Source organism: Lithobates pipiens, unplaced genomic scaffold (genome assembly GCF_037356315.1).
Source record: "Lithobates pipiens isolate NorthernLeopardFrog02 unplaced genomic scaffold, aLitPip1_a1.2 Scaffold_27, whole genome shotgun sequence".
Lineage (NCBI taxonomy): Eukaryota > Metazoa > Chordata > Amphibia > Anura > Ranidae > Lithobates > Lithobates pipiens.
This window is the reverse complement of record NW_027507788.1, coordinates 25470883-25489002: the sequence shown is the minus strand read 5'-3', so window position 1 is coordinate 25489002 and position 18120 is coordinate 25470883. Positions and strand designations below refer to the sequence as shown.

The following is an 18120-nucleotide window of genomic DNA, read 5'->3' as shown; positions in this document are numbered from 1 at the left end:
TATGGGGGCCAGAGCTTTTTTACTAAACAGTGATTTATGCAGGTTGTAGTAGTTCAAGAAATACATTTGGATAAAAGGAAAGGGGCTTAACGTTTGGGAATCTCTATACAATTGCTATGAGAACATTTAGCATTTTGTAACACTAGAGAATTTGGCTTCAAAGGTTAGAGAGATAGGGGGCCAGCAACACTGTATCCTGGCCTAGGCCGACAAGGCCCAGGCCTAGGGCAGCATTTTGCAGAGGGGCAGCACGGACAGAGTCCCCGCTGGCTTGTGCTACACTGTTAGTGTAGCGCCAATCTTATGGGGCGGACTGGGTTGAGAGGAAGATTAGTCCATAAAGCGGCCACATTGCTGCCAGTATGCGGGCGGCCGGCATTCCGCAACTGTTGGGGAGGGGGGCGCAGCTTATAATTTTGACTGTCCTATCATCCTGGACTACAAACCTTCCTCACTATGCTATATGTTTTCTGCTGCACCATTGACATGGTTATATCATCTTAGTCCTCTCCATAAAATTATCAAAAATTTGTGCTTAAAGTAGAACTATAGGCAACACTTTTTTTTTCCCATTTTGGATAGAATAAGGGAGGGTATAGTTTATTTTTTACCATCCCTGTCCCATTGCAGAGATTTCCCTTCACTTCCTGCCCCATAGCCACACAGGAAGTGAGAGGAAATCTATGCAAATGAAGGGAATCCATTGCCTCCCCCCCCCCCAGGCCCTCAGAACTAGTGTCCCCACTCAAAAATGTCAGGGTGGGTCTTAAACAGAAAGGGGTGTGGCCTTGGCAGGATGGGTGGGTCATATTTAAATTAGGGGGTGCAGAGTTTAGGTCAGGCCTAGGCCAGCACAAAAACTAAAAACACTACTGGGGGCCACCTTAATGGTTTGGTTGTGGATCCTGTTTACACACAGCTATTGTTACTTGTTCCAAGTAGACCTGTCGTGGGCCTACATTTGTTCAAGTAATTTCAAAAGCCAGTAAAAGATGAGCTTGTCCCAATATACAAGTTTGTGAATGTCCTTGCTGTTGGCGTAAAAGCTACCTTTATTTTAGGTTCAGAGGTCCCTTAACCATAAAAAATATTTAGCATTCAATTACAATAAACTGAGCAAAAGCTATATAATAGCTATACACATTACCATACAGAAAATGTTACATATGCCATTAAAAAAGCAATCTGATGAGCTAGCCTGAAGGTAATTATTGGGTAAGTAGATGTTTCATGCAATGTTCGCTGAGAAATGTATGGAAATAATCCTGTCCATAAATGGAACCGCTTCTGGGTAAATGTCCTTTTTTCAGCAAAGTCACCTGTCTACGTTGTCAAGGCCCAATACGCTGCAAAAAAAGTAATACGTAGCCCAACCACACTAAGATAAAGAATGAGGTGGATGAAGTCAATCTAAAACTAAAATGATAAATGGTGATTTCTGAGGAGATGAATCACCCACTGGTTCCTTAGATTGCAATTCCAACTACTACTGTTTTATTCTAAATAGAGTAGGGAAAGAGTAGCTCTTCTGTCAAGTTGCTATTGCTATTTGTGTCTGAGCTGGGAAGATTTCCTCCCACGTCCAGTCTTTATCACAAGTGGACCTGAAGGGAGAGGTAATCTCCCCAATGAAGAAACAAACGCAATAAAAACCTAAAAACTAATTATTATTGCTTGACCACCACCGGGGGGGGGGATATAATAATATGTCAATATAACCATCTAAGCCCTTGCACGCACGGTCAGACATTCTGACAACCAAATCTGTTGGATTTTGTCCGACGGATTTTGTCCGAAACTGTTGCATACACACGGTCGGACAAAGTTGTCGGAAAATCCGATTGTACATAACATGATGAGGTTATTTCGTTACGATGGGACTATGTTCAGTCTAGTAGCCAATGGCTTTGGTCTAGGAATTTGATCTGAGCATGCGTGGCACTTTGTGCGTCGGAGTAGGCTACACATGATCGGAGTATGTCCGATCGGAGCATTTTGACGGAAAATTTTATGGACAAGTTGGAAAACAGTCCGATGGAGACCACACACAGTCGGAATATCCGACAAAACGGTCCGATAGAGCACATTCCGTCGGAATCTCCCACCGTGTGTACAAGGGCTTAAACCTTTAATATATTTATATAGTAATAATTGGTCGGGGGGACAACCACAACCAATACAATGTGAAAAGGGCAGAAAGAAACAGAGGCTTATTTTATCTCACAGACTCAAAAATATGTTACAAAAACTAACAAATAATGTTGAACATTTTTATTTGGTAAATCTAAAAGCCTATATAATCTCAAGAATGTAAAATTATACTAGTAGTGTAGTAGACTATACTCATAAAGTATATGTAAAACCACACATATAACCATATATCCCAATATAATGACTGCTATTCTAGCATCTGTATCTATCCGAATATGTTTTAAACAGACAATTCTAGCACTATGGCAGGTTGATCAAAATATTAGATCAAAGTTCAAGTACTACAGTGTAAGGTGAAGGCCACGTCAAGTTAGCTGCCCTCGCTACAAACAGGTCACGCTGACAATCAATCCCAATAATGGATGCAAAGACCTTTTTTTCCCGATACCATTATATATTATTGCTCAAGCCCTGAAGTAGAGGAAGTCCAGTTCCCCTGAAATGGGTTGGCTGCATTAGACATTTCGGTTCAATTAATTCAGACAAACCTCCAAGTGGGATGACCACATTTCACCAGGCTCACCTAACCACATATCCATGATTTTACCGTCTGATGAGTGATTTGCCTATTGCAAAGAGGCAGCAACCAAGAACCAGGTCCAACACAACAGGTCCACGCACATCACTGCTATCAGGGGTTTATCTCCTTTAAGGAGCACTCTCCTATCTCTTGTTGGATTTAAACAATTCCCATCCTTACTGATCCTGTGCTACCACAATCTTCCAGTACTCTATCATGACTGAAGATCAGGAGGAGTTGGGAATACAGGTATAGGGACATCACCACAGACCCAAACATACATGAGAAACCAGTGAGCAATTCATCTTATTGACCAATCCTGACCCTACAGGCTTAGTTTTAGCCAGTTCAAGCCGAACCAAGCTTATTCAACTTGTTCCCCTTTCAGGGTCTAAAAATCAGATAATCCTTTTCCGAATGGTAAAAGGTTAAATGTATGAAGGAAATGTATAATTTTAGATTGTAAACTCTAACGAGCAGGGCCCTCTGATTCCTCTTGTACCAAATTGTAATGTAAATGTAATGTCTGCCCTCATGTTGTAAAGCGCTGAGAAAACTGTTGGCGCTATATAAAACCTGTATAATAATAATAATATAATGATTACTCTTTTAAAACCAGGTAGTAAAACAATCAATATGGGGTTCTATTATAATAATAATATTAATGTATAATATATAATGTACAATGTGTAATATATGTATAATGTTGTAACATAAGTATAATGTTTACTACTGTATATAATAATGTATAATATATTGTATAGTATATGTATTATCATATAAAATATAGATGTATAATGGTATAGCATATGTATAATGTATAATACAGGAGGTCCCTGGGTTACAAATAAGATAGGGCCTGTATGTTTATTCTTAAGTTGAATTTGTTTGTAAGTCGGAACAGGTAAATTTTTGTAAGTGTAGATCCAGCAAAAAATATTTTTTACGTTTTTTGTATAGCATAGGGAAGGGTTAACATCCCTCTAACGTTCGTTTTGCTGTCTGTGCCCCTGTTCAGAAGATTTCACCTCACTTTCAGGCCCAATGACAATTGGATTTAAAAAAATTTGGGTTGTTGTGGAAACAAGGATTGATGATAAAGCTTCAGTGGAGACACCTTTTTCCCATGATAACGCTTACAGAAGGGAACTTCCCTTCCTAGGGGTAGATTTCCTCTCACTTCCTGTTGTCTCCCTTCGTTTTGTAAGTAGGAGTTGTTTGTAAGTTGGATGTTTGCAACCCGGGGACCACCTGTATATGTATAGTGGTATAATACAATATAATGGTAGCATTTACCCAGAAACCTCTGTTCCTTTGGGGAAAATATATTTGCATAGTCAAAACAAAAAAGAAAAGAAAAAAACTAGTGTTCTGGGGATAGGGATTTTTCCTATGCACTCTTTGGATCTTTGTTTTACAAAGAATATGTTGCACATTTGTTGAAGAACACGTATGAATTAGTTATATGAAGGGAGGTGAAGGAAAGGTCTGTATGACAGGATGCGAGCAGATTCTTACCATCTGTACTCGGTACAAGATGCTGATCCCCAGAGTCATGAAGGGCTTGGAGAAGTCGATGACTTTTTCCCGCTCGGCTGTGATGGTGAACGCAGCAACTGCCAGGTCTGCCTTCTGTTGGGAAAGACAGAGTGTAAGAACTCAAATAAAGGACAATTAAATATTATTATTATACAGGATTTATATAGCATCAACTTTGTACTCAGCACTTTACAATATAAAAGGGAGACAATACAGTTATAATACAATAAAATACAAGAGGATTAAGAGGGCCCTGCTCAGAAGAGCTTACAATCTAATAGGGTGGGGCAGGTGGTACAAAAGTTTGTAACTGTGGGGAATGAGCTGATGGAAGTGGTAGGAGATTAGTTGAAGACGTGATAAGCTTCCCTGAAGAGATGAATTTTCAGGGACCTCCTGAAGATATCAAGTAGGGTAGGGGATATCGAGTAGGGGATAGCAGGACCGGTGGAGGTAGCGAGTTCTAGAGGATGGAAGAGGCTCTGGAGAAATCCTGGAGTCAAGCATGAGAGGAGGAGATGAGAGAGCTTGAGAGTAGGAGGTCTTGAGAAGAGCGGAGAGGACAGTTTGGGTGATATTTGGAGACAAGATTGGTGATGTAGCTCGGGGCAGAGTTGTGAATGGCTTTGTATGTTGTAGTTAGTATTTTGAATTTGAATGGGTGATTGGGAGCCGGTGTAGGGATTGGGAGAAGGGAGTTGCAATAGTCAAGGTGAGAGATAACAAGGGAGTGAATGAGGAGCTTGGTGGTTTCATTTGTTAAAAAGGGGCGAATTTTAAAGATGTTACAGAGGTGAATTCTACAAACATTTGACAACGATTGGACTTGAGGCTGAAATGACAAGTCAGAGTCTAGGGCAGTGATGGCGAACCTTGGCACCCTAGATGTTTTGGAACTACATTTCCCATGATGCTCATGCACTCTGCAGTGTAGTTAAGCATCATGGGAAATGTAGTTCCAGAACATCTGGAGTGCCAAGGTTCGCCATCACTGGTCTAGGATTACACCTAGTACCCTGGCATGAGGGGAGGGACTGATGGTTGCATTGTTGATTTTGATGGAAAAGTCGGGGGGGGGGGGGGGGAGCACGGGCAGGGGGGAATATATATATATATATATATATATATATATATATATATATATATATATAATGTGTGTGTGTGTGTGTATATATATATATATATATATATATATATATAATATTATATATATATATATATATATATATATATATATATATATATATATATATACAGTATTTTGAAATAAAAACTATAGCTAGTATGTGTATTTCACTAAAAGTCATGATTTTTTTTCAGTTCTTTAAAAGAGAATATGTTACTGTGTCCATTGAAGACAAATTGGCAGGTTTTCTTCTGAGGTCACTATCCAATCCACTGGTACTTGCCTTCACCACATACTCCTCCTACGTTTGTAAAAGCCCTTAAAAATACCCAGTACTTCCAGGTATGAGGGGGCATGTGACCCTCTCTCTTTCCTCCCAGAATGCAGTGTTCAGGCCGGATCACTATCACTTAGGGGGAAGGATAGAAGGTTATTAACACTTTGTAAACTCTGACACAGACTGACATGGAGCTTAGACAAGGATTAGACCCAGGGCTTCGAGAGGCGAATGAGCAAAGGAAAATATTAGCGTGGGGGGGGGGATGGGAGATGGAGGGTTCTCTACGAAGGGAACCTCTCCTGGATTATCAACAGATTTCCAGTTTAATGTCAATCTTACTAAAATAGATATATGATAACCGAATGCTGAAATCAGGGCCTGCTTGGTAAACTAATGGGCAGGGAAGGGTAGGTAGCCTTACAAGAGGAAAATTTCAAGGTAAGTGATAATAATCAGTAGCCAAAACAGCTATAAAACTGTATACATACAAATCGGAAATATAATGTCACCATCTTTATGCTAAGTATCTATCTATAACTACTTCAGCCCCCGGAAGGATTTACCCCCTTCCTGACCAGAGCATTTTTTGCGACTCGGCACGGCATCATTTTAACTGACAATTGCGTGGTCGCGCGATGTTGTACCCAAACAAAATTGAAGTATTTTTTCCACACAAATAGAGCTTTCTTTTGGTGGTATTTGATCATCTCTACGATTTTTATTCCCTGCGCTATAAACAATGAAACCCAGACAATTATGAAAAAAAAGCAATATTTTTTACTTTTTGCTATAATAAATATCCCCCAAAAATATATATATAAAAAAAAAAATTTCTTCCACAGTTTAGGCCGATATGTATTCTTCTACATATTTTTTGGGGAACAAAATCACAATAAGTGTATATTAATTGGTTTGCGCAAAAGTTTGAGCGCCTACAAAATAGGGGATAGTTTTATGGCATTTTTATTATTATTATTTTTTATTAGTAATGGCGCCGATCTGTGATTTTTATCAGGACTGTGACATTATGGCGGACAGATCAGGCACTTTTGACACTATTTTGGGACCATTCACATTTATACAGTGATCAGAGCTACTAATTACTTTATAAATGACACTGGCAAGGAAGGGGTTAAACAGTAGGGGGCAATCAAGGGGTTAAGTGTGTTCCCTGGATGTGTTCTAACTGTAGGGGGAGTGGGCTCACTACAACATGATTGCGGGGCACGCTCTCGGGTTGCGTGCGCCGCCGGCAGAAAACACGCGCCTGCTAGGTGGTAAATTCAAAGGGACATACGGGTACGCCCTTTTGCCTGCCTGTGCCATTCTGCCAGCGTAAATCGGCACGCAGTGGTTGGCAAGTGGTTAAAGAACAGCAGAAGGTGGGAACAGAGGAATAAGTGAATTTCTTTATAAATCCATTGCCAGTTTAAAAAAAAAAGAACTCCTATATGCATATTTCAGTTGGCTATTTAACTGTCTGGAGTCACCCTTTAATGAGAAATAATGGTTGTCATACAATCCTGGAGGCTATCCTCATTAGCTTTCATCTGCCATAGTGATCCAATGCCTGCTAATAATCTACTGATGTCTCTGGCGGCTGCAGTGATGGTCTTGGAGTTCTCTCATCTTCTTGTAGTGACAGTATCAGTACGTGGGATGGAAGGAATGATCTGTATATCCCTTAGGTTGATGGGAAGGTACATGACCGGAATTAATGCACTAATAAATTGCCCATCAAGGACGCGCATAGTGCATTTTGCTTAGCTGTATGCAAACAATGCAATTATAGGTTTACTATGGGTAAACACTTCAACAACTTCCCATGATAGCCTCAGCTGGAAGCTATTATTCAACATACACCCATTTCTCAATCTCCATCTTCTGTTTACACCCTGCTTCTTATTCATGCACCCTTTAAAATGAGCTCACTACAGTTCCCACGGCCATTTTAGATTTTACATCCTGCTTCTTAGTCATGAACACCTTAAAGTGAGCTTACAATTCGCATCCCGTCTTTTATTTTATACCTTGCTTCTTATTCAAGCACGCCTTAAAGTGACCCAACAATAATTCTCACCTTGTATTTTTATAACCTGCTTCTTTCACTTGGACCACTTGCATATTTCTCGTTCAAAAATTTTTTTGGAAAGTATAATGAGAGTAATACAAAGTACAGAATACAAAGGAGTAGAGGGAAGAACTTTCCAAAAATGCAATAAAGATGGAACATATATGGCAATCAGAAGAGACAATTGGGACGCAGACCGTATAGCAAAAATTATTAGGTAGTAACAGTAGGGCAATAAAGGTGCGAGACAATAGCACAATATGTACATGGATAAAAGCCTGAGGGTAAGCAGTAGTGGGCCACCGATATGGGTCAGGTAGGGGGAGTCCCGCACGGGAGGTAGCCCGATGCATGTATTATGAAGAAAAGTAGAGATGTTGGGTCCCCTAGGATACAAATGACTGGGAGCGCCCAATTCTCTGCTGCACAGTAAGGCTAGAAAAGGTGGGGGGCGAGTCTGAAGGAAGGGAGTGATCTAATTGAGATCCATGAAACGAGAGGAAGAAAAAAGGAGCAAAAGGAGGAGGAGGAGCAAGGGGAGAATGAGTGAGAGAAAGGGGGAGTGTTGGTGGTGGGGGGGGGGGACTGGTGCCCACTTGCAATTTTCAACCACAACTTATTTTACTCCCTGCTTCTTAGTCATACAAACCTTAAAGTGGGTCTATATCAACTATCAGAATCATATTCTAGTTTATAGTCATGTACCAGTTTATACCCTGGTTATGTACAAGTTAAAGTGAGAGTACTACAACCTGCACACCCAGACATCCCAACTTGCAAAAACTCATTTCAGGGAGGTGGCAAACTCATTTCAAGGAGGTGGGCGTGGCTTAAATTGGGTGTGGTTTAATAGAGTCTGAGATGACTGACATCGTTTTTTTTTTTTAAAAGCCAGTGGTGTGTGAAACACACCCAAAAACTCCAGCCGGTGCCAAAAAAAGTGCACACACATAAAGAGTGACACAAAACGTGCAACATATGTTGCACTCATGACAAGTTAATGATCACTGACATAGAGAATGTACCCAAATAATATTTTTTTATCATAAAAGTAAAAGAGGGCAACAACTAGAAACGAGTGCCCTATTTGACACTGTTTTTAATAAACTAACGCATTAGTATCCGGTTTGATGGCTGGAGTAGCAATTCTCAAGGTGCTCATCAGATATTTTGGTTCTAATTTTACCCTTTCGTGTGCTTCATCCTTGAAAATAGTTGCTCACAAATATAGGTGCTGCCGAAAATAGATGACATTAATAAGGTTGAGATGAGTGGGAGATTTTTCCTTGGGAAGATAAAATTTGTCTTCGGTCGCATAGTGTAATTCGCTAAGTGTAAATGCATTTTTAGAAAAATGTTTTTAAAAAGTCAACATTTTTTAGTAAGTTTACTATTTTGTGTTGAGCCACATTCACAGCCATCTTGGGCCGCAGATTGGACACCCTTGGTTGAAGGTGAGCCTATTACAATTCCCCCACCTTGTGCAAGTGTATATCCTGCATTTTAGTGGACAACTTACAGTGGGACTATCAGAACATCTTCTAGTTTAAACTCTACTTCTTAGTCAGGTAACGTGTAAAGTTATGAGTTTACAATTCCTTTACAATTCCCAACCCTCATTCATTATAAGGTTGGTGTTACCAAATACCATTATTATTTTGAGTTAAAGGCTACCTCCAAGCAATTTTATTTCCGCTTTCTATAAAGTGGGAAGAATTATACTTTCTATGGTTCCATTTGGGAGATTCTCTTTTACTCCCTGTCCCTGTGACACTTTACAAGAAAATTGGGAATTGTTACCAGGATATGAGAAAGGATTATAAACAAAATCGAGTGGCTTTCAATCAGTTAGGTTTTACTCATCTTTCTTCTTTATTTTCTTAGTTTTAAAAGGTCATTTTACCCAAAAGGGATGTTTTAATTAATAATGTAGCTCATTGGGAGAAGTCAAAGGCGTGTATCAAAAACTGAAATATCAGTTTTGGTAAGCTTAGCTTTAATAATGATCTCAATTGGGTTACAGGATACAATTTTGAGGTCTTTAAATGGTTATCAATAGTACTGATTTAGCAGGATTCTAATGACGAATGCAATGTTGGGGTCCTACATCAAATAACAACTATAACATAGAAACACAATGTAACTGGAAAACAATTTTAGGTCAACATTAAGTAACATCATGCAGCTATTATCACTTAGGTTTATAGCTGAGAAATAATCATTTTTTTTCTGCTGCAACCCTTAACACCCATTCACATCCTTCCTGTAACAATGGTAAACCAGCTTGGCCAGGGATAAATGTCTTTCACACCTGCAAAGTGAAAGGTACTCAATCTGTAACCGATGAAGTAGTCAGCTGTGTGCCTAGGCCCTCAGGCTGGACATTTATATTATGGTAAACATTAAGTAAAATGTCATTTTAAAGGGCACTGGTTTGCTAATGGTAAATATATTGCTACATACAGTGGTGAAAGTGTTATTTTATTTTGAAAATGTCTCCTTTAAAGCAAACTTTGGGAAGTAGGAAGAACTGATATTGGCAGCATATAGCAATCACTTCTAGCTGCTTAAATGTCAGGTTTGTTAATCAATTCAGAACATCAGTTGCCCATAATCAGGGGAGCGCTCTGGTACAATAAACATAAACCCAGCTTTTGGTTTCGTGGTTGAGAGCCAGTCACTCCTCTCTTACCTCCCAAGGTGACCTTAACAATGGTTGCAATTAACCAGCATTGGGTTTGCAAAGAGGCTGTCTGCCAGTCTCTATGGAACTGCTCCCTGGGTAGCAGGACCAATAGGATGTCGTTACCTCATTGTCCCTTCTCTAGAAAGTTAGATTTGGCAGCAATCAGGGCCAATGAGGGAATGATCCAACAGAGGTAAGTTGAAGCTAACCCACATGTGTTGCTAGTGGCAAGGGTCGCCCGTGTGACAACCTAAGCCTCATTTTTGTCAAATTTTTGCAATGGGCTCCCTCACTGGCCAACAATGAGGAATAGATGGCAAAAGGGGCCAAGCTTTCATCCGAGAAAAAAGAATAAGAATCTTCGTATTAGAATGACCTGGAGTCAGTAATTGAAAATACCTCAAACGGGCATACCTGTAAAAGAAGACTGTGAAAACTTACCTCGCTGAAAACTGCTTCAATCTGAAGAAAGTTTTTGGTGAAGTGTACTAGGAAACCAACACTTCCTGGAGTGTCAATCTCTTGGGTCCCCCATAGCTCTCCCTGTCTCCTCCTGCTGACCTCCATGTCTTTACTGTGTCCTGCAGTGACTAGAAGGCCAGTAAGAGGAATTTGTGGAAGATGAAGACGAATGCCTGTGCATTACAAATACCATACTGGTGACTAGGGATGGGCCGAACACAACCCGTTCAGTTCGCACCAGGACATGCGAACTGGCGAAAAAATTTGTTCGAACACGTGAACACCATTAAAGTCTATGGGACATGAACATGAAAAATCAAAAGTGCTAATTTTGAAGGCTTATTGTCAGGTCACCTGAGATCAGGTGACAGATGCACTCCGTAGGAGTTGGAAGTGCACCGCTAGGTAGTGGACCTTAGGACTGACTGCTGCGGATTGTATCCAGGGAGATTCAGGACACAGGTCTACTGGATCACTAACACAGATCCCACTAGGAGCTAGAGCATAGATTCCCCAGGGCGCGGAGTCTAAGAGCCAGCAGGTGTTCACCAGAGCCTCCAATGGTGAGGATGGACTTCGCTGCAGTCTGGCTCCAGGTCGCGGCCCCTAGGGTCTCACAGCTCACACTCACAGTAGACTACAGGAGAAGGAAGCAGCAGGCTGGAACAACAAGAATAGTAAGGGGATAAGGCAGAGGTCAGGGCAACTAGCAGACAGGAACAACAGGGTACACGCCAAAGGTTCAGGGTCACAGGCAGACAGGGATGGTCAGGGACATGCCAAAAGGTCGGTAACAGAGACAAACGTAGAGCACACGGCAAGCAGGAAACAGGAAGCCAAACACACAATGAATACACAATGGTAGATCAGCGCCGCTGGCTTGCAGTGCACAGGTTAATATAGGGTTCCCTGATAGGGCCTGGGGTGGAGCCATGCTTAGAGGAGAGGTTATAAAAACCACCAGGTTGAAGTGGCTGGCCTCTTAGTCAGAACACATGAGGGGAGGTAAGCAAACAGAGGAAGATCACTGCATAACCATGACACTTATATGCATGGTATTATCTTAAAAAGTGTTTGGGGACCTGGGTCCTGCCCCAGGAAACATGTATAAATGCAAAAAAAAGTTTTAAAAACAGCCATATTTTTCGGGAGCAGTGATTTTAACCACTTCCCGACCTGCGCACGACGATGTACGTCGGCAGAATGGCACTGGCGTACAGGTACATCCATTTGTATTTGCTGCCCTGCCATCGTGTGCACGCCGCCGGCCGGTGGTCGGAAACCCCCGTGAGTCCGGTCGCAGATACCCGCGATCGTCTCACGGGGAGATGCCGATGTAAACAGCATCTCCCTGTTCTGCCTAGCAACAAGTGACACTGATCTCTGCTCCCTGTGTTGACTAACACACAGCCCAGCCCCCCACAGTTAGTAACACACCCCTAGTACACACTTAACCCCTACACTGCCACCCCCTGGTTAACCCCTTCACTGCCAGTGTCATTTACACAGGAATCAGTGCATTTGTATAGCACTGATTGCTTTATAAATGACAATGGTCCTAAAAATGTGTCAAAAATGTCCGATGTGTCCGTCGTAGTCACAATAAAAATCGCTGATCATTATTAGTAAAAAAAAATTATTAATAAAAATGCCATAAAACTATCCCCTATTTTGTAAATGCTATAAATTTTGCACAAACCAATCAATATTCGCTTATTGCGATTTTTTTTACCAAAAATATGTAGAATACGTATTGGCCTAAACTGAGGAAAAAAAATGTTTTTTTATATATTTTTGGGGGATATTTATTATAGCAAAAAGTAAAAAATTATGCGTTTTTTTCAAAATTGTCACTCTATTTTTTTTATAGCGCAAAAAATAAAAACTGCAGGGGTGATCAAATACCACCAAAAGAAAGCTCTATTTGTGGGAAAAAAATTACGTACATTTTGTTTAGGAGCCTCGTCGCATGACCGCACAGTTGTCAGTTAAAGCGACAGTGCCGAATCGCAAAAAGTGGTCTGGTCTTAAGCCAGCAAAATGGTCCGGTCTGAAAGTGGTTACTAATGCTTAAAGTGAAACAATAAAAGTGTATTATTCCTTTAAATTTTGTACCTGGGGGGTGTCTATAGTATTCCTTTAAAGTGGCGCATGTTTCCCGTGTTTAGAACAGTCTGACAGCAAAATGACATTTCCAAAGGAAAAAAAGTCATTTAAAACTACTCCCAATCCCAATCTCACCCATCCACAACATAAAATAGCAGAGCATTCATTTTAAATTGTTTATAGATCCTTTTTTTCTTTTAGGGCTTGTTCTCTGCAATGGATCACTTTTCAGAGGGCTATTGACAGGCGGGGAGGAGGTGATATATTGTCTTCTCATTGCCTGTTTTAAGCCTAAAAAGACTGAACCACTGCACAACATGCAATTCATGCGGTTGCAGTGCCGCCTCATACAATTATATGGGTCGTGGTCGATGGCACTACTGCCTACCTGATTGTAACTTGCGTTTTCATTTTTGCTGTGGTCACGAAGCAGGCATGTGTGGCATGTGTACAGAGTCTGCATGCCCTTTCTGTGGGCGGTCAGGGGGTGGTAAAACTGTGCTCTTATTCATGTTCAGTAATCCTCCTTGCCTCCATTTTCACCTAGGCAAGCACAAAGTCACATATCCCAGGAGGCATCAGCTTCTCCAAAGAACCATGAAGAGACAGTCACCTCCCAATGAAAAAAAGATGGCGGGATGAAATGGGACCTGTAGTATAGGAGCCATGCAAGAGGAAAATTCTAGATTTACTGGGCTTGAAAACATATTTATGCAGCAAAAAAAAAAAAAAACCATACAGAAAACCCAAAGGGCACATAAACTATCATTTTCTTGGGGAGGGTGATGTTCTTCTTTAATGGCAAGGTCACTTTAAAGCTTTATAAATTGAGCCTATTGCATACTATTATATGTCCATGACACTATAATAAATATACCCATTAAAACAGACATGCTGATATACTAGAGCAAAAAAATATACATATGTATTACGTATGATATGCAGTATTTCCCAATCATGATAATTGTGTCCCTTTATCATAATATAGGGAGGTGTTGCTTTTCACATAAAGCTATATAACTCTATTAGGACCGGTTAGTCATTCCTGAAGTTAACTGCATTAATTACCTAGGATCAGTTATATGACCCAGGTGTACCGCTGACTAAAAGGATAGCCCCCTCCCAGCCATCTTTTATTAGAGAGATCAGCCATTTTTTTTCCTGCAGTGCCATCATCATCGCCATCATCATTTAAGTCTCTCAGCGAGAACAAGCAAATCCTCACATTGCTGCAGCCAGCAGGCCTCAAGGCCTTTCCAGTCTCTACTGCCAGGCCAGACAGATGAGCCTTCTGCCTCCACCCACAGCGTGTTCATTAATAAAATCTTGTTCGCTGTCACCATGCCAGAATGTAGGGGCATTAGCAGGTGATTAATGGCGGGAATTCTGATCAATCGGAGATGGTGATTCTCTTGAATGCCCTGGATTGCTGCTGTTTTGGTCGGCAATAAATATTAATTAAAATCAGGATTCTTGCAGAAACGCTTAAAAGTCAGCCAAGAATGGAATACACGGGAGGGCAAAAATTATAATACAATCGAACTGTTAAGCACGGAATGTGAGAATGGCTGGAGACTTGCAGAATTGCAGGCATTTAGGGGCAAACTTAAAGGGGAGCTGAATATCCATGAAGGCATTTTTCATAGAAATAGCTATCTGTGACTACCCTTTTGTTCTGATAGTCCACCAACATGGCCAAAAGGAAATGGACATGTGCAATAAACGTGCATGCATTTTGGGCATGGAGTCCTAACAAAGAGCGCAAGGATGTGCACACGCACAACAGTGTGTATGTGCCGTGTCCACAACAGATGCTTGTAGCGGGCCAATTCTAGCATTCCTCTCCTACATATATAAATCATTTTTTTGCTAGAAAATTACTCAGAACCCTCAAACATTATATATATATATTTTAGCAAAGACCCTATGGAATAAAATGGCACTCATTGCAATTTTTATGAACAATAAACGTTTCATGAATTAAAAAGAAAAATTACAATATTTACCCCAATTTTTTCGTATAATGTGAAAAATTATGTTATGCCGAGTCATTAGTCATGCTTTAAAATTGTGCACACTCATGAAATAAGCGTTGGTACTTAAAAATCTAGGCCACGCTTTAAGAATTTTTACAGGTTACCAATTTGGAGTTACAGAGGAGGTCTTGTGCTAGAATTAATGCTCTTGCTCTAACATTGGCGGCAATACCTCACATGTGTTGTTTGAACGCCTTTTACCTATGCAGGCATGACCTACGTTTGCTTCTGCGTGCCAGGGGATGGTGGCGATCTCATTTTTTTTTTTTACACTTCCCCTTAATATTTTATATTTTGATCACTTTTATTAATATTACTAGGAATGTAAACATCCCTTGTAATAGGAATAGGGCATGATAGGTCCTCTTTGTGGAGAGATCAGGGGTCTATAAGTCCCCACATCTCTCCTCTACGCTGGAAAGCCTGAGATAAAAAAAATCGATCTCAGGCTTTCCAGCAAAAAATAAAATGGCAGTGTTTACATCTGCCAGCTCCGGAAGTAACCTCATGATGTTGCTTCTGGCCTTCAAGGGTCATAAAGATGGCTGGGGACCATCTGGTCCATTGCCAGCTCTATGGTAAAGCGCTGTCACCAGTGCATTCATTCCCTGGCTCCCTGATCGCACAAGTGAGCCTCGAGAAGCACTGGAAGGTTGTGGGTTTGTTGCGTCCCCTTCTGCCACCTGCAAAAGCAACCAAGCAGCTATGAGGGAATAGCTGGCTGAAAAAATATATCTGAATGATGTCTATAGCTGCAGGCATCATTCAGATATCTCCACTCAAATCCAAGATGTCATATGATGTCCTACGGGTGGGAACTGGTTAAACCTGGCCCCTTTATGAGATCAGTGATCCTTAAACTGCTTGACTTGGTTACTGTTAGCTTTGGTTGACTTGCCTCTGGATTACCCCTGCTTGTTTATGTCTGCTGTCTACCGTTGTACCAACTGGACTGGACTCTTAACCAAGATTTTGCCCTTTGTGTACCTTGCTACCTGAACGTTTCCAACCTCTGCTTGGCTCTGACCTTGATCTGGCTTGTGGTTTGGTACAAATAGAGTGGTAAGCAAATACATTTAATGAGTTTCCACCTGATGGGAGTGCGTCTGATGCAACACATATTGTAGTGGATACTTACGGTGTTTATTCTTAATTAGGACATAACTGGGAATATCAACACATTTTGTTCATTGTTTAAAGAGGACTGCTATTGGACTCTTGTTTTGTTTTTCTTTTTATGACATTTTAATTTTTTATATATTTTTTCTAATTTCTTTGCACATTGAATATTATATATAATAGATCATTACATTTTTGTATTGAACACTGAATTGTAGGTGTAATTGTTGTAATTGTTGCGCTACTGTGAATTTTGCTATATATGCACTTTGGTTTATATATTACATTTTCACTGGTTTTGATATATGTACAGTATGTGGATTCTCAACTGTGGGTCCTTTACCTGTTCCTGGGGGGAGTCTCTGTTTTATGGAGTCTTGCCGTGCCAAAGCCCAGCAACAATTTCACTGACCCTTAGAAAATCTGAATTCATCACCCTGTTTATTCTTGTGTTTGGGCTATTGTATTCTATATACAATAGCCCAAACACAAGAATAAACAGGGTGATGAATTCAGATTTTCTAAGGGTCAGTGAAATTGTAGCTGACAAAATACCTGAACAGCAAGTGCAGCTAATTGGCTGCGGTCACTGTTCGACTGAATTTTTTCCTGCCCGGCCCCCTGGATTTCTCTATAAAAGTTTGTTGCATCACATGGGGTTGTCAGGCCACCCATGGCTGTAATTTTATCCTATTCACAGGAATAAAATGAAATTTTAGGCCAGTCCGGGCAGATATTTGTTGTGCCATAGACGGGTGAATGCATATATCTTAGGGAAATTCAGCTTAGACATGGCCACTTCCCAGTGTAGCAAAGTCTCAGGTCCCTTGAGGCCTAATGGTGACCTCCAGAGTCAGGGAAAGCTGACATCCTTCTGTGTAGAGTGGGCTACAAGGTATGGTGGGTGTACTGCAAGATGAAATGGTGGGCGCCAGAGACTTTTTGAATGCAAAGAGATTTATTGTCTCTTGAACAGAACTGCAGGAGAGAGAGGGTTAGGGCCAGGACGCCTTTAAGTAGATGCAATGATAATTGGCAGACTCTGAGACTTCTATAGGAAGATAGCTAAACAGGTGAAGGCCTTCAGCTGGACACCACTTCTGTATAGGTAAGACCGCTGTCTTTTATAGCAACAATTTTGTAGCAGTTACTAATGGTGGTTGTAGTCAACTATTGGCAACACAAACAGTTTTCCGCTTACTTCACAGTCACTCACTCTGGGTCTTTACTCAACAAACTCCCAGTCTTTCACTAGACTTCGAATTCAATGGCCACTGGATCCCGACAGCTTCCCCTTCAACCTCCAACCACAGCTGGTTCCCCCTCCAGCTGAACCGCTATGGTACTTTTGGTTGGACTACAAGCCAGCAGTCACAACCCTACGCTGCTTTCCCGCTCTTGGAAAGGCCCTCAGGCAGTCTAGCAGCCAAATGTCCCTGGGATAGACCTCAGGCTTCCGGCCTAGCAGCCTGGAACAGCACAACACATGTCAACCCAGACAGCTGTCCAGGTGGCACAGAACCCCAATCACCTGACTTCACCCATATAAATAGGCTCTCCCAGCAGACCAAGGAACCAAAGAAAATCCCTGCTCATTGGTTGAGACACCCCATCCATTCATGTCTGAGCTTGCAAAGCCCCTGTCTTATATAATGTCACTAGCATATTGCCACCTAGTGACAGAAGAGAAAGGGTACAACGAGTCCAGATTTAGAGAGTAATCAATTGATCTCCTAACAATTGGTCAAGGCAACTATTGCCTGGCAACTAAATTTGGTAGAAACACTGCCTTAACATCAGGAAGCTACACCAGTCACATTGATAATGGTATAGAAGGCTAGCATGGTTAGGAGTCATATTAGACTCCCATACACCTTGTAGGACAACCTGCAGGATGAGGTGTAGGATGTGTAGGGGTGCAAATTAGAGTTTAGTTCCTTCATTCAACTTATCCACATGGTAGA

The 18120-nt window shown here is 41.1% G+C and overlaps 1 protein-coding gene across 1 annotated transcript in view; it reads right to left on the bottom strand.

Moving 5' to 3' along the window:
- GRIK5 (glutamate ionotropic receptor kainate type subunit 5) overlaps positions 1-18120 on the bottom strand; it is a 564883-nt gene that overhangs the window by 110426 nt on the left and 436337 nt on the right. Inside the window, exon 13 of the mRNA XM_077456650.1 lies at positions 4250-4363. Within this exon, the coding sequence (XP_077312776.1) occupies positions 4250-4363 (114 nt within the window). The remainder of the gene's footprint in view (positions 1-4249; positions 4364-18120) is intronic.